This window comes from Camelus bactrianus, chromosome 7, assembly GCF_048773025.1.
Source record: "Camelus bactrianus isolate YW-2024 breed Bactrian camel chromosome 7, ASM4877302v1, whole genome shotgun sequence".
In the NCBI taxonomy this organism is placed as follows: domain Eukaryota; kingdom Metazoa; phylum Chordata; class Mammalia; order Artiodactyla; family Camelidae; genus Camelus; species Camelus bactrianus.
Window position 1 is genome coordinate 24,312,207 of NC_133545.1, and position 12,682 is coordinate 24,324,888.

The window sequence follows — 12,682 nt, forward strand, 5'->3', positions numbered from 1 at the left end:
TTTCCTTTTATCTCTTTTTTTTTTTTTTACTTTTTTTTAAAAAAAGTGTTTCACACTCTAAAAGTAATGTTAACTAAGAAGAGGCTACAATGAAAATACAAAAGAAACTCGGAGAGAATAACAGGTAATAGGTGCATTTTCTTCTATGGTTTTATAACTGTTGATTTATATTGTTTCATCACTTTTCCTAAGATAAATGGAAAGCAGATTTTAAAAGGGTCCTTGAAGAATAAGAAGACTTCTCCACAAATGATAAATGGTGGAGAAGGTGTGGAGAAAAGGGAACCCTCCTACACTGTTGGTGGGAATGCAGTTTGGTGCAGCCGTTGTGGAAAACAGTATGGAGATTCCTCAAAAGACAAAAAACAGACTTACCATATGACCCAGTAATCTCACTCCTGGACATATATTCAGAAGGAACCCTAATTCAAAAAGACACCTGCACCCCAATGTTTATAGCAGCACTATTTACAACAGCCAAGACATGGAAACAACCCAAATATCCCTTGACAGACAACTGGATAAAGAAGTTGTGGTATATTTATACAATGGAATACTATTCCACCATAAAAAAGAATAAAATAATGCCATTTGCAGCAACATGGATGGACCTGGAGGTTGTCATTCTAAGTGAAGCCAGAAAGAGAAGATCACTTTAAAAAAATAGACAAAAATGAACTTATTTACAAAACAGAAACAGACTTGCAGACATAGAAAACAAACTTATGGTTACCAGGGGGGAAAGGGAGTGGGAAGGGATAAATTGGGAATTCAGGATTTGCATATATAAATTACTATATATAAAACAGATAAATAATAATTTTCTACCATATAGCACTGGGAAATATATTCACTATCTTAAAGTAACCTATAATGAAAAACAACTTGAAAAGGAGTATATGTATGTGTATGACTGAAATATTATGCTGTACATCAGAAATTGATACAACATTGTAAACTGACTACACTTCAGTAAAAAAATTAAACATGTTTCATAGATATGTATGTATATAAATCTTATACATGTCCTATTATACTGATATAATTTATACTCTGCTAGTACTATACTAATATAAATTGTATACATGTTCTGTTTACTGATAACATACTGATATAATAGAAATTGTTTAAATGTTGAGATTTAAAATATAGAACTAAAAGCTCTAATTTTTTGTTTAATTCAAAAGATTTTCCTATACTCCCTGAGATGAACTAGACTGGACCACAGAATTAGACGTTTCAAGGTTTTCTTGGCATCTTTTTAAAAAGTTAGAATAAATAGAAGGCTTGGGTCCTTGAAATTTAATTTTGTTTGAAAATAATTCAGATTTAATCTAGCAAGTCAGTGTATGCATGTTTTAGTAACTATATTTATGCTATAATGATGAAGTATTTCCTTGCCTGAACAGCAATTATGGAGAAAGAAAGCATTTGTTTATTATTGGATAAATTGGGCCCAGAATTGAGTTTATTTAATAAAATAATAACTCAAAGAAACACTACTTGGTATGTAGCCAATCATAATTATTAATAAGAATCAGAAGAAAGTAGGCTTTACACAGGTATAATAGATTGTTATATCAACTAGTTTATACACTTCTGAGACTGTGCATTTTATAATGTCTTTTCCCAGTGTGTAGAGCATTTTGTATACGGTAGGTGCTCACGAAAATGTTTATATTATTATTTCTTGTCAGTGTACTTGATCAGGCTCTTGTACAACTGACCTTGTCTGTTTTACTGCAGGGGTGGTGAGCCTGCTATCTGGTGCTTCTGTCCCTGCCTGGCATGAGAGCTTCCACAGACTGACTTTTGACCATTGTCAACAGAAATGTTCAAATAAACCACATGGTAGTGAACCTTTACAAAATAAGTAAATAAATCAGTCCTTTGGCCTTATACAAGAGTTGATATCACCGTAACTATTTTTTCTCCTCACCGTACTCTTATTTCTCTCTCTTACCTAATTCATCAACAATTTAGCAACCACAGATTGTAACATAAGGGATTGAAATGAGTAAAGGGGGAGAGTGGAGAGAAGGTTCCTTTAAAAATAGAGGAACTGCTTCAGAATATTTTCCCACAGGGAAAAAAAAAATCCCCAGAAAGCTTTCCAACCAGGAAACATCTGAACCATCTGAACTTCTTACAAATTAACACTGTTATCTAGACTATCATATATGCCTAGACATGATTTGTGTGGCTTGGGGGAGGCAGGTGGCAGGGAGATGGGTGGAGGGGGAGCTCAGTATAATTTACTTCTAAGGTTCTCTCCAGTTCTAAGCCTGATTCAAAATTGTTGAAAAATGTGGAGTCCAACACACCAAATTTCTGGATTCCCCCGCCCTCTCCACCTTAAAAAAAAAAAAAAAGAAAAGAAAAAGAAAAAGGAAAAACAAACAAACAAAAAATCCCTGCTCTCAATTTCACTCTCCATTTCTGGGATGACCTAGTTCTGCAAGGAGAAAAAGACGCACTGGCGTGTGCCAGTGTGAGCAAAGGTACCATTCCTGATTTAAGACAGAGCAATGCCCGCCCCAATCATTTTAGGACTTCTAGGGGACTTTGAATCTTTGTCCCTGGCCAGGATCAAACTAACCGAGGCAGACTGACTGGCCAGGGAGAGAGGCTGACAAAGTGGACCAGGCCCCGCGGCAACATTTCAGGTGCTGGGGAACCCGGGGTCGGACCGGAGTGGAGTCTCGTATTTATTCTCAGTGACTGGGACACAGCTGGTTTTGAATAAGGACATTAAATATACAGTAGCATAGTTTGGTCTCGGGCCCGGCCTCTGGTCGGTGGCACTCTGCCCTTCGTCTCCGCCAGCCAGGCCCTGGCCTTGGTTTCCTCTATAAAAGAGATGCCCACCAGCTCGCAGTCTCACACCTGTTAGGTGTTTCTTCACTCTGTGCCTCCGCCTCAGCAAACGACTCCCGCACGGAGAGCCGGGTGCAGAGCGGGGGACCGGGTCTGAGCAGCAGGGCCGGGCCTTCCCCAGCGGACCCTCGCCGGACTCAGCGCGGAGGGCTGGGGCGGGGAGGGGACGCTGCGAAGGCGGGAGAGGTCGAGACGCGCGGAGAGGGACATGGGGAGGGCGGGGAGAAGGGGCGTCGCTGCCAGCGTTACGCTTCCAGAGCCTGCAGCAGAGGCGGCGGGGCTGAGCCGCGGAGGAGATGGGGTTTGCACCAGCCTCTGCGTTTCTCCTCCCGGCCCCGGTGCCACCGCCCCTCGCCGGGCCGCGGTGCCGGATAGGCCGCGCAGTGTGAGCGCGGGCGCCGGCCCGCGGCACCTCGCCCCGGACTGGAGAAGAGGGCGCGGCGGGGCCGCGGCGGGGGGACTTCGCGATCCGGGCGGCCCGCCCGTCCCCCGATCGCACCAGCTCCGGCCGCCGCCGGGCCACGGCCGGGACGGAGCTCCCCGCGCGCCCCCCGGGGGCTGGCAGCTGCCGGGAGGCGGCGCGAGGCTCGGCCCCTTGGCCCCGAAGCTCCGCGCACCCGGGGGTGGCGGCGGCGGCAGCGGCAGCGGCGCGATCTCGGGCACCTCGGCAGCCTCCGAGCCGATGGCGGGCAGCGACGCGGACGGCGAGGGTCTGGCGAGGAGGGGTGGTGCGGCGCGGCATTCCGTGGCCCCCGGCGGACGGGGAGGCGAGGCTGCCGCCAGCCGCCCCGAGCCGCTGTCCACTGCTGAAACGCCGGCCGAGGGCGCCGCGCTGCCCGCCTGGATGCGCCTCTACTTCTACGGGATGCACGGGATCACCCTGGACGTGCTCCTGTCCTCGGCGTGGCGCTTCGTTCGCAGCCCGGACCTCCGGATGCTGGGCTTCTCCTCGCCCTACCGCTGCCTCCTGCACTCGCTCACCCACTTTGCCCTGGAGAAGGTCTACCTGCAGCAACAGCGCTGTCCCAGCGCCTTCGTCTTCAATTTCCTCCTCTACCCCTCGGCCCACGTGGGGCTGCAGACCCTAGCGGGCCAGGCGCTGCTGCTCAGCCTGGGCAGCCGGCCCGGGGGCGCAGCGGCGCCGGGAGCGCTGGACCTGGCGCTGCAGTATGTACTGGCGCTCTACCACTGCCAAGTGTTCCTGAAGCGCTTCCTGCGCTTGCGGTACCAGAGGCAGCAGCAGCAGCAACAGCCGCGGCGCGCGTCCCCCGCCCCGCCAGGCGCCCGGGCCCCCGCGGCAGGGGGTGGCCGCCGCCGGCGGCCTCGCGGGCCCAGGGGCGCCGGGGGAGCCCCCAGCCAGGGACTCCCGGACCTGATCCTCTTTCTTTTCTTTGGAATGCACGGCTTTTTGGATGAGATCTTCTTCACCTTCTTCTTTAACCTGCTGGGGCAGGGGGACGGGACAACCAGCGGCCACACGTCCCTCTGGTCCTTCTTTATATACGGCAGCTGCAGTTTCGTGGTAGACAAGCTCTACCTCCACCTCCGCTACAGTCGGGGCTGGGGCACCTGGAAGCGAGTGCCCATCTACGTGATCTTCATCTACGCGTGGGAGTTACTGTGGGGTCTGGGACTCCGCACTTGGGGCGCTTGTTCCTGGGACTATTCTCACTATCCGCTCAATTTCATGGGCCTTATCACTCTGATGTATTTACCTGGTTGGATATTCCTTAGCGTGTACCAGGACCTACTTTCTAACGTATTGTGGCGGGTGCATTACGTACCAACTAACTAAGACCAAAAAAAAAAAAAAAAAAAAAAAGAAAAAGAAAAAGAAAAAGAAAAAAGGCACTGGATTTCCCCTAAATGAATGCGTATTTCTACACATTTAAAACGGAGTAGTTTATGGGTTTTTTTTTTAAGTCTTTTAAGTTTTATATCTTTTACTAAACTTTTCCAACCTATTTTATTTGACATTTTAGTTTTAAAAACATTTGGAACCTATGCATACTACTACAATACTCTGAAATATCGCTAGATAACTCGAAGTACTTAACTCGTCAATATTTTAAAACCCTCAGTAGCCCAAACTGCAAAACCATCATCCCTTAACATCGGAAAACTGTAGTATTCACTTATTTGGACGTAGAGGGGGTGATAATCATTAATTTTTGTTTTTAAGTGAGAAAGTTCAACTCAGAGACCAATGATTTTTACAAGATTTGGAGAAATTTTCTGATTTAATGATTTGTTTACTTTCTTTTTAATCCAATGTCATTTTAATTCCTTGCCATTTTTTACCAATGCCTGCTGAAACTCAGTGTCTTGTTCTCCTAAAGCTACAGTTAATATATAGCTCTTAAAGTGCCTCTGTCTAGCACACAAATGAAAAGAAACTGAAAAATTTGAAAACACATCATATGAGTCAATTTTTAGATAAGAAATCTTTTCTAGCAATTCAGACAGGTAACACTGTGTTAAGATATTCGATCTTCATCCTGGAAATGACTGCTTTCCAATGTGGGTTAGCCTTAACTGCCAAGTGTGTTCACTTTAATCAGATCCTGTGTTATCTTCGACTGTAAATTTTTGTTCCTGTGCAATAATATAAAATGTTTACCTTACATGTACAAGGGCCAATCAAAATTAGACCACCCTCATAGCGTTCTAACTGTAAGCAGTCTTTTCTACAGTTCAAGAGTAGAAACAGTTCCATGGAATAAAATGAACTGGAATGTTCACCCCAATTGCATTAGCCCTAAATTGTTTTCTGGGAATACAGATAAATGTTTTCAGGCAATTTCTGCCATGGTTCACTTGTAAACATTTTTCTATTTCCTTTGGGACCACACAGAGTTCATGGGCCAAGCCCAATGTGTCAATGTGCATTATAAATCAAAGATAGCTTTTTGGTGACTCTTTATTAATGTCTGGAAGCTCCAAAGTTAAATGAGATCATGTAAACCATTTTAAGAAATCTTATGTCAAATCAATTAATAATGTACTTTAAATTTGTTTGCTGTTTTTATTCTATTTAGAAAAAAACAAGTAGAATTGAGCATGGCTCATCCAAGGATGACTAATAACTCCTCAGTTTTCATTACAAAGATAATTAGGAAAATTTAGAGTGTATACAAATGAATACATATTCTTATTCAAATTATTAGCTGGTCTATGCTGTAAAAAGGGACTTATTTCTGTTTTCAAAAAATGTCTGCTATGGCAGTAAAAATGAACATGGATTTAGATTTAAGTCTAACATATACCTAAGAGTGTTATATTATTTTAATCAGCTATCTGAGGTCATCAGCTAAATTATGCCATGCTGTATGATCAACTCCACCTGTGAAATAGAGCCTGTCAAACTGATGTTTTAGCCCATCAAAGCTGAGTAGAAACTAAATGTTTGCAGAGAATACAAGAGTCACTTCATGACACTTGGTCACAGGTTTAAAAGACTTCTGAAAACCTGCGGAGAAAAAAGTGTCAGTATAGACACTAAAATTAGTCAGACGCTGAACAAAATACTTGTAATTCAAATGTGTCATTGTCACACGTGCATGAATCTGAGTGAAGTGTGGCACTGCTCCACGCCACACATTTCTGTCAAGACTTAACCAAATCCCTGGCTTCTGGAATACTCGCTGGATGTACACCCATCCTTCACATGCTGCTCCCCAGCCCTGCCTACCTACTTCCCAGCTTTCTCAGGGTCAGAAATCTGTCAGAAAGTAGGAACTCCTGCTATTTTGTTTGTGTTGCTTTTAATGTTAATCTTTCTTAAAAGAAAGGTCAAGATTTTTCATTCGTTCAGTGCATTCAAGAAATAGTTATTGTGAACCCACTGTTTGTCAGGCACTTGCCTGGACCCTGCAGATACAGCAGTGACCCAATGCAGACAAAATATCCGTCCCCCATTCCAGTGCTTTAGTTTATATGAGATGATACTTATTTGCAGGGCTCCTGTTCTAGGAATAGGCTGTGAGACTGGGCATTGTGAGGGCTCTCGTCAGAACTCTCCCCAGAATGTCAATCCATCATCTCTAAAACAGAAGCCCATCTCTAAAACAAAAGTCCCTCTGCTAGTTCTATAAAGAGCTTGTTCATACGTATTCAGGAAGTGATTATCCCATCTCTTAACTCAGCACCTTTCTTTAGGGCTTCTCATTCTGTGTTTACTCAGCTTCTTAAAAGTAACATTTTGCTGCAACTTTGAACCCTTAAGGGAAGAAGCAGGGATAGGAAAGAACCAGCAGATCAATCTTGTTACTCATTAACGGTTCAGATATAGAAATGATAACTATAAAAATAGTTAATATTTAAGCAGCACTTACTACCTACCAAGAACTGCTCTAGTATCATATATATATAATTTTAAGTAAATGTATGTACATATTCACATATACCTTAAATGACTATATATTATATACATCTTAAGTATATCTGTATACAGTTTTAAATAATATATATATCCTAAGATTCATATATGACATATATAAAGATACATATCATATATGATATATACACCTTAAGTGTGTATGTGTGTGTGTACATTTATATATACATATGTGCACACACACACACACACACACACACACACAATTAACTTAAACCTCTGGCAACTCTCCTTTTTACATCAGGACAATGAAACTGAAGCCCAAAGAGGTTAAGTAACTGCCCAACTCATACAGCTATTTAGACTAGAATCCAAGTACACTGGACTCCCGGGTCTGTTCTTAGCAAGACTGTCGTACCTCTATTTACTGACCACAGTGATTTTGGATCTTCTAGGGAGTTCACCTCATAACCTGTATTTCTCTTCCTTTGTACTATCCCAGATGCGAGGGCAGCTATATTAAAGCTAGATACTTTAGCAAAGCCATTCTTTCATGTTGCCTTTTTATTCTCTGGAAAATAACAAGGGCGCTGATACCAAGATGCAAAACTGACAATCAGCCCGTCTCTAATCCCCAGATGATAATCTTTGTATTCAAGCAGTGCTGTAAAATAGAGTTTCTCATTTGAAGTCCTATAATCTTGAGTATAAGAAGAATATATTGAAATGCAGGATACCTCATATCACATGCTAGGAGAAACACCTGTAATTATTGCTACACATTTAATACAGCACTCAGAATGAGCTTCACCATAAGAACTAAACAGCCCAAAAATTAAAAGGAAATTTTTTGCAGAGACATTTATTCTGAGTTTGATTAAACACCTTGCAGTCTAAAAAAACCATGAGAAAAAAAGTGATAAATATGGTTTTCATTCCATGTTTAACTTATACAATACTGAAATTTCTTACAAGAAGTGCTTTAAATTTTAAACCAATTCTATTTGGGCTCTGAATCTAAACAGAAATACTACTTTTTAAGGTTTTCATGTTGACAATGAATATAGATGTCCCTGTGTTATATAAAGACTCCAATAAGATTGATAATCCATTTCAATATTTCACACATTTCACTGTATTTAACTTTGAAGATTTTATTATGAATATTTGACATTTCATGTCAAACACAGCTTAGAAAAATATGACCTGTTCTTTGTTGCTTAAGAAGTATCTAATCCCTATAAAAATAATAATAGTTTCTACTGTTTTGAATTAGTCTATGTTGGCATGATGGATCTGGCTCCATTTAAGAAGGATGGAGAAGAAGAATAATTTTGGTTGACTGCTTTGGTTCTCTCTCCACTTCCAAAGCACATAAAAAATCAATGTACTTGTATAGGAAGTTATACTCATGATACAGACTTGGAGTGATAAGTCATCATATTGTAATAGCTGAAAGCATTTTAATAAAATCAATGTTTGCTTATATTAAAAGGCATTAAAAACCCTTTACCTTTTAAATTAATTTTAAATATACTATCTCCAATACATTTTCCAACAGTGCTTAATGGAACTAAGATCCTTTACGGAGGAAGAGTAAGAAGAAACACCCTTTCTCGCCTCCATCAAACACGTGCCTCAGTTTATGCTGAAGGGAAAGATGGCGGTAAAGATGGTTCTGTTGTGTTGCCAATTTTCTTTCTCTTTCTATTCTTAGACTTGGTACCAGAGGAACCAACAAAATCAGCAGTTGTCCGTGTGGACCTCTATTCATTAGAATTGGCCTCATTCTAATTCTTGACATGCAGACATGAAGCTGTCACACAGGCAATGACTAACAGTGACTAGCAACCCAAATTGTAAATTAACCTGTGACTGTCTACGGAAATTTTTCCTTAAGGATTTTTTTCCCCTAATATAAAGAGAATATAAATATTGAGAATTTTCCCTTAATATTTAAATTCTCTTTGCAGAAATAGTCAAATTATCAGACAGCTGCTAAAGAGAGCGAGAGAGAAAAAAAGAGGCTGGTCTTTGACATACAAAAAGGTTTAATTTTCATCGTAACCTCTTAACAATTCTGTTAGAATCCAAAAATCACATGGACCAATTTTCTCATTTAGAAGAAAATATATCTTTATCATAATTAAGAAGAATTAAGAATTGAAAGAAACCATCAAGATTAATAACATCCAGCCTTCCATCCAAGGCTAGATAGAATCTCTTACATCTCTGACAGATGGTTTCTCAACTCAGCTTGGACTATTCAAGACAGTATTAATTGTGTTTTTCATGCAAAGACTACATGGGTGGAAAGCTGTCCAAGCTGAGCTGATGAACCCTACTGTCTATTTGTGAAGGAAGAAGGCTTCTCAGAGCTTCTAGGAGGCTAATACATACCGTTCAGCCTGCTTGTGTGTTGCAATGAAACATCTTTAAGACATTCTTTTCTCTTTATTTAAAAGACAAAAAAATTCAGCATTTTATTATTTTACCATGATACTTATGGTCTACTTATCTTATCTTTTCAAGTGATGCTTCATTCACTGAGCCTAAGCAACAAGGCTTTGAGCGCTTTGAGTATAAGTAAAATTACTTCAGGAAAAAAAAATTAGCTGCAAGCATAGGAGTAAAAGATTAAATAGTAGGAACCCTACTTGGGTCATTGGAATCTCAACCTGGTTCAACCTAGGAAAGTCTTTTGGCTGATGCTCAGATATACCTACGGGATACAGCTGGGGGAGTTTCCTGGTAGCTTCCCTGGCAGACCTAAACAGCTTCATCGAGGAGGGAATTGAAAAGACACAAGTGTCACAGAAGCTTAGGCAGAAAGGACAAAAGATGCCACAGATCAACTGTCCCATCCAAAAACCATTTATAATATTAAGCAGAGTCCTAGCCACACTTTTGATGGGTTTCCAGCAAATATTTATATTACATACAAGATATTTTATTAACATATTATTTATATCCATGTTGAAAATAAAAGTAGTCTCAAAGGATCTCAGATTAGGAACTTTAAATACTTGAAAATAATATTGAGAGGAACATGCAGGAAGTTTATATCATATTTTGATTACCCACTAACTTTTAGGAATAAAAACTAAATTAAACATGCTCTTGTACATTTCTGAAGAACTATTTTAGTCTTAACTTTTTATTAGAAACAATGAATGGACAGGAAGAAAAAATAAATAAAAGAGTTCCCCGGAGTACATCAGAACAAGCACTCAGATTCCAAGTACTTAAAAGCAAGTTTAACAAAATGTATCATTGTACTTACTTGTAATGATATTTTCAGCAAACAAAACAAACAGAAACAAAGGAATAATAAAGGCAGAAACAGAAACAGTGAACGAAATAGTGTTCAGTAGACTTAGAAAGCCCTTGCCTTATTTTTCTTTTCTTTGGCTACAATAATTCATTTATAAATATTATTCTAGGATTTTGTACCATGTAAGATTTGAATTACAAAGAAATTTTATGTTCAGAAATACTGCATACCCTAGGTTTGGTTGAATACCAAAATGTCCACTTTATTGCACTAATATTTATTCAATGAAATTTCTGAGTTTATTGTTTGTTAAATGATGTTATTGGACATGTTCTAAAGTTTTAATTATGTATCATTGATTTGCCTACCCAATGCACAGGTAAAGAGTCAACGATTTATTAAAATCTAAAATCATGGAACCTGAGAGCTTGTGGAGATACAATGTTATCTAATTCAACTCCCAGCAGAAAGAACAAGACCTAGATTATTTTTGACAGGTGTCCATTCACCCTTGTCTTGCTCACTTCTGATGACAGAAATTTTTGTACTTATTCAGATCCCCCAGGGCCAACTCATTTCTTTGTTCTATACCTCGGTTGCTAGAAAGTTCTTAACAGTTAAGACCACATCTGTAACTTCCACTTATTTTTCCAAGTGTTTCATTCATAGACAAACAGAAGATCAAAGGTTTGAAGAAAGTTTTCAAGTGTATCTTAATTGTCTTATTCCAGGCTAAATATCCAAGATCTTTCGGCAGCATATCATAAAGTATACAGCAGTAAAACGATTACGTACTTGATCTAGACACTTGATTTCTGCAAATGCAGGGCAACATTAAGGTGCTCAAAAAAATTTTTTTTTTGGTGAACTTATCTGACATAATTCAATAGTGAAAACAGGAATTAGAAATGCTGCCAGGTGGCAACATGTGATTTCAACAAGACATTTATTGATGGAATGTAAATAAGACCTACCATGTACCTAGAAAAAAGGTAGAAATTGCTTAATTTTCTCATATTCGTCCCTCCTCTGCTCAGCAATTTCTTTTGCTATGTACAGAACTCAGGTAATTCTCTAAGAGTTCAGCCAATATAGGATTTTTTTTTTAATTTGTAGGCTATTTAGAGAACTTAATTACCCTTTAAAACATTATTTCTGAAATACCAGTTTTTAAAAAACTGACATGCGCATGAACTGGCGGGCAGTGCAAGTTTTACGACATGACACTCTCCGGTTCGCAGCTCACTGGTGCCTGTTGATTTTTATCACGGTTTTTGCTGATGACCTCCTGGGTTTGGGAAACTTTTGAACAGAAAAATGAAAATAAAATTCAAACTTAGCCAGACTTAGAAAATTGCTGCTTCTGGCAGATGGTAAATATTTATGTTTTATTATCAATTTATGTTTTATTATCACTTCTTGCTATATTTTCAACCCCAAATATTATTGGCAGATAGTATTAGTCGGGGTTCTCTGGAGAAACAGAACAAATAGGATGTAAACAGATAGATTTACTGTCAGAATTTGGCTCACACAATTACAGAAGCTGATAAGTCCTAAGATCTACAGGGTGAGTCTGCAAGCTGGTGACCCAGGAGAGCCAATGGGGTAGTTACAATCTGAAGACCAGCAGGGCCAAGACCCAGGAAGAGCCCATGTTTCAGTTCAAATCTCAGGACAGGCAAAAACCAATGTCCCAGTTTGAACAGGAGGAATTTCCTCTTATTCAGAGGTCAGTCTTATCATTCTATTCAGGCCTTCCAACTGATTGGATGAGGCCCAGCCACATTAGGAAAGACGATCTACTTTACTCCATCTATTGATTAAAAGATTAAATTCATCCAAAAAACACCTTCACCAAAGTACTCAGAGTAATGATTGACCAAATATCTGGGCACCCTGTGGCCCAGACAAGTTGATACATAAAATTAATCATCATGTAGATCAGAGCATTTGAACCAAAGGAGTAAAAATGAATGTAAGGAAAATTGAAAAGAGTTCATTTATTCCTCTATTCAATAAATATGTAAATTCAATAAATATGTGTGTTAAAAGTAAATAAGAGGAGGGAGGGTAAATCTCGGTGGTAGAGCGTATGCTTAGAGTGCACGAGGTCCTGGGTTCAGTCCCCAGTACCTCCATTTTGAAAACAGTAAATAAGATAAAGACAATTATTTTTGCATAGAGCAGAGGAT

The 12,682-nt window shown here is 40.0% G+C and overlaps 1 protein-coding gene across 1 annotated transcript; it reads left to right on the top strand.

Annotated features, from left to right (window-relative positions):
• The first annotated feature begins 2,181 nt into the window (after positions 1–2,181).
• Positions 2,182–8,721, top strand: TMEM229A (transmembrane protein 229A). The gene has a single exon (XM_074367142.1). It carries the CDS (start codon positions 3,086–3,088, stop codon positions 4,670–4,672), a length of 1,587 nt encoding a protein of 528 aa, XP_074223243.1. The 5' UTR covers positions 2,182–3,085; the 3' UTR covers positions 4,673–8,721.
• Positions 8,722–12,682: the final 3,961 nt, after the last annotated feature.

What these genes read in the sequence shown, in the direction of transcription:
- TMEM229A (XM_074367142.1), top strand. Translation starts at nt 3,086, where the DNA reads ATGGGGAGGGCGGGGAGAAGGGGCGTCGCTGCCAGCGTTACGCTTCCA.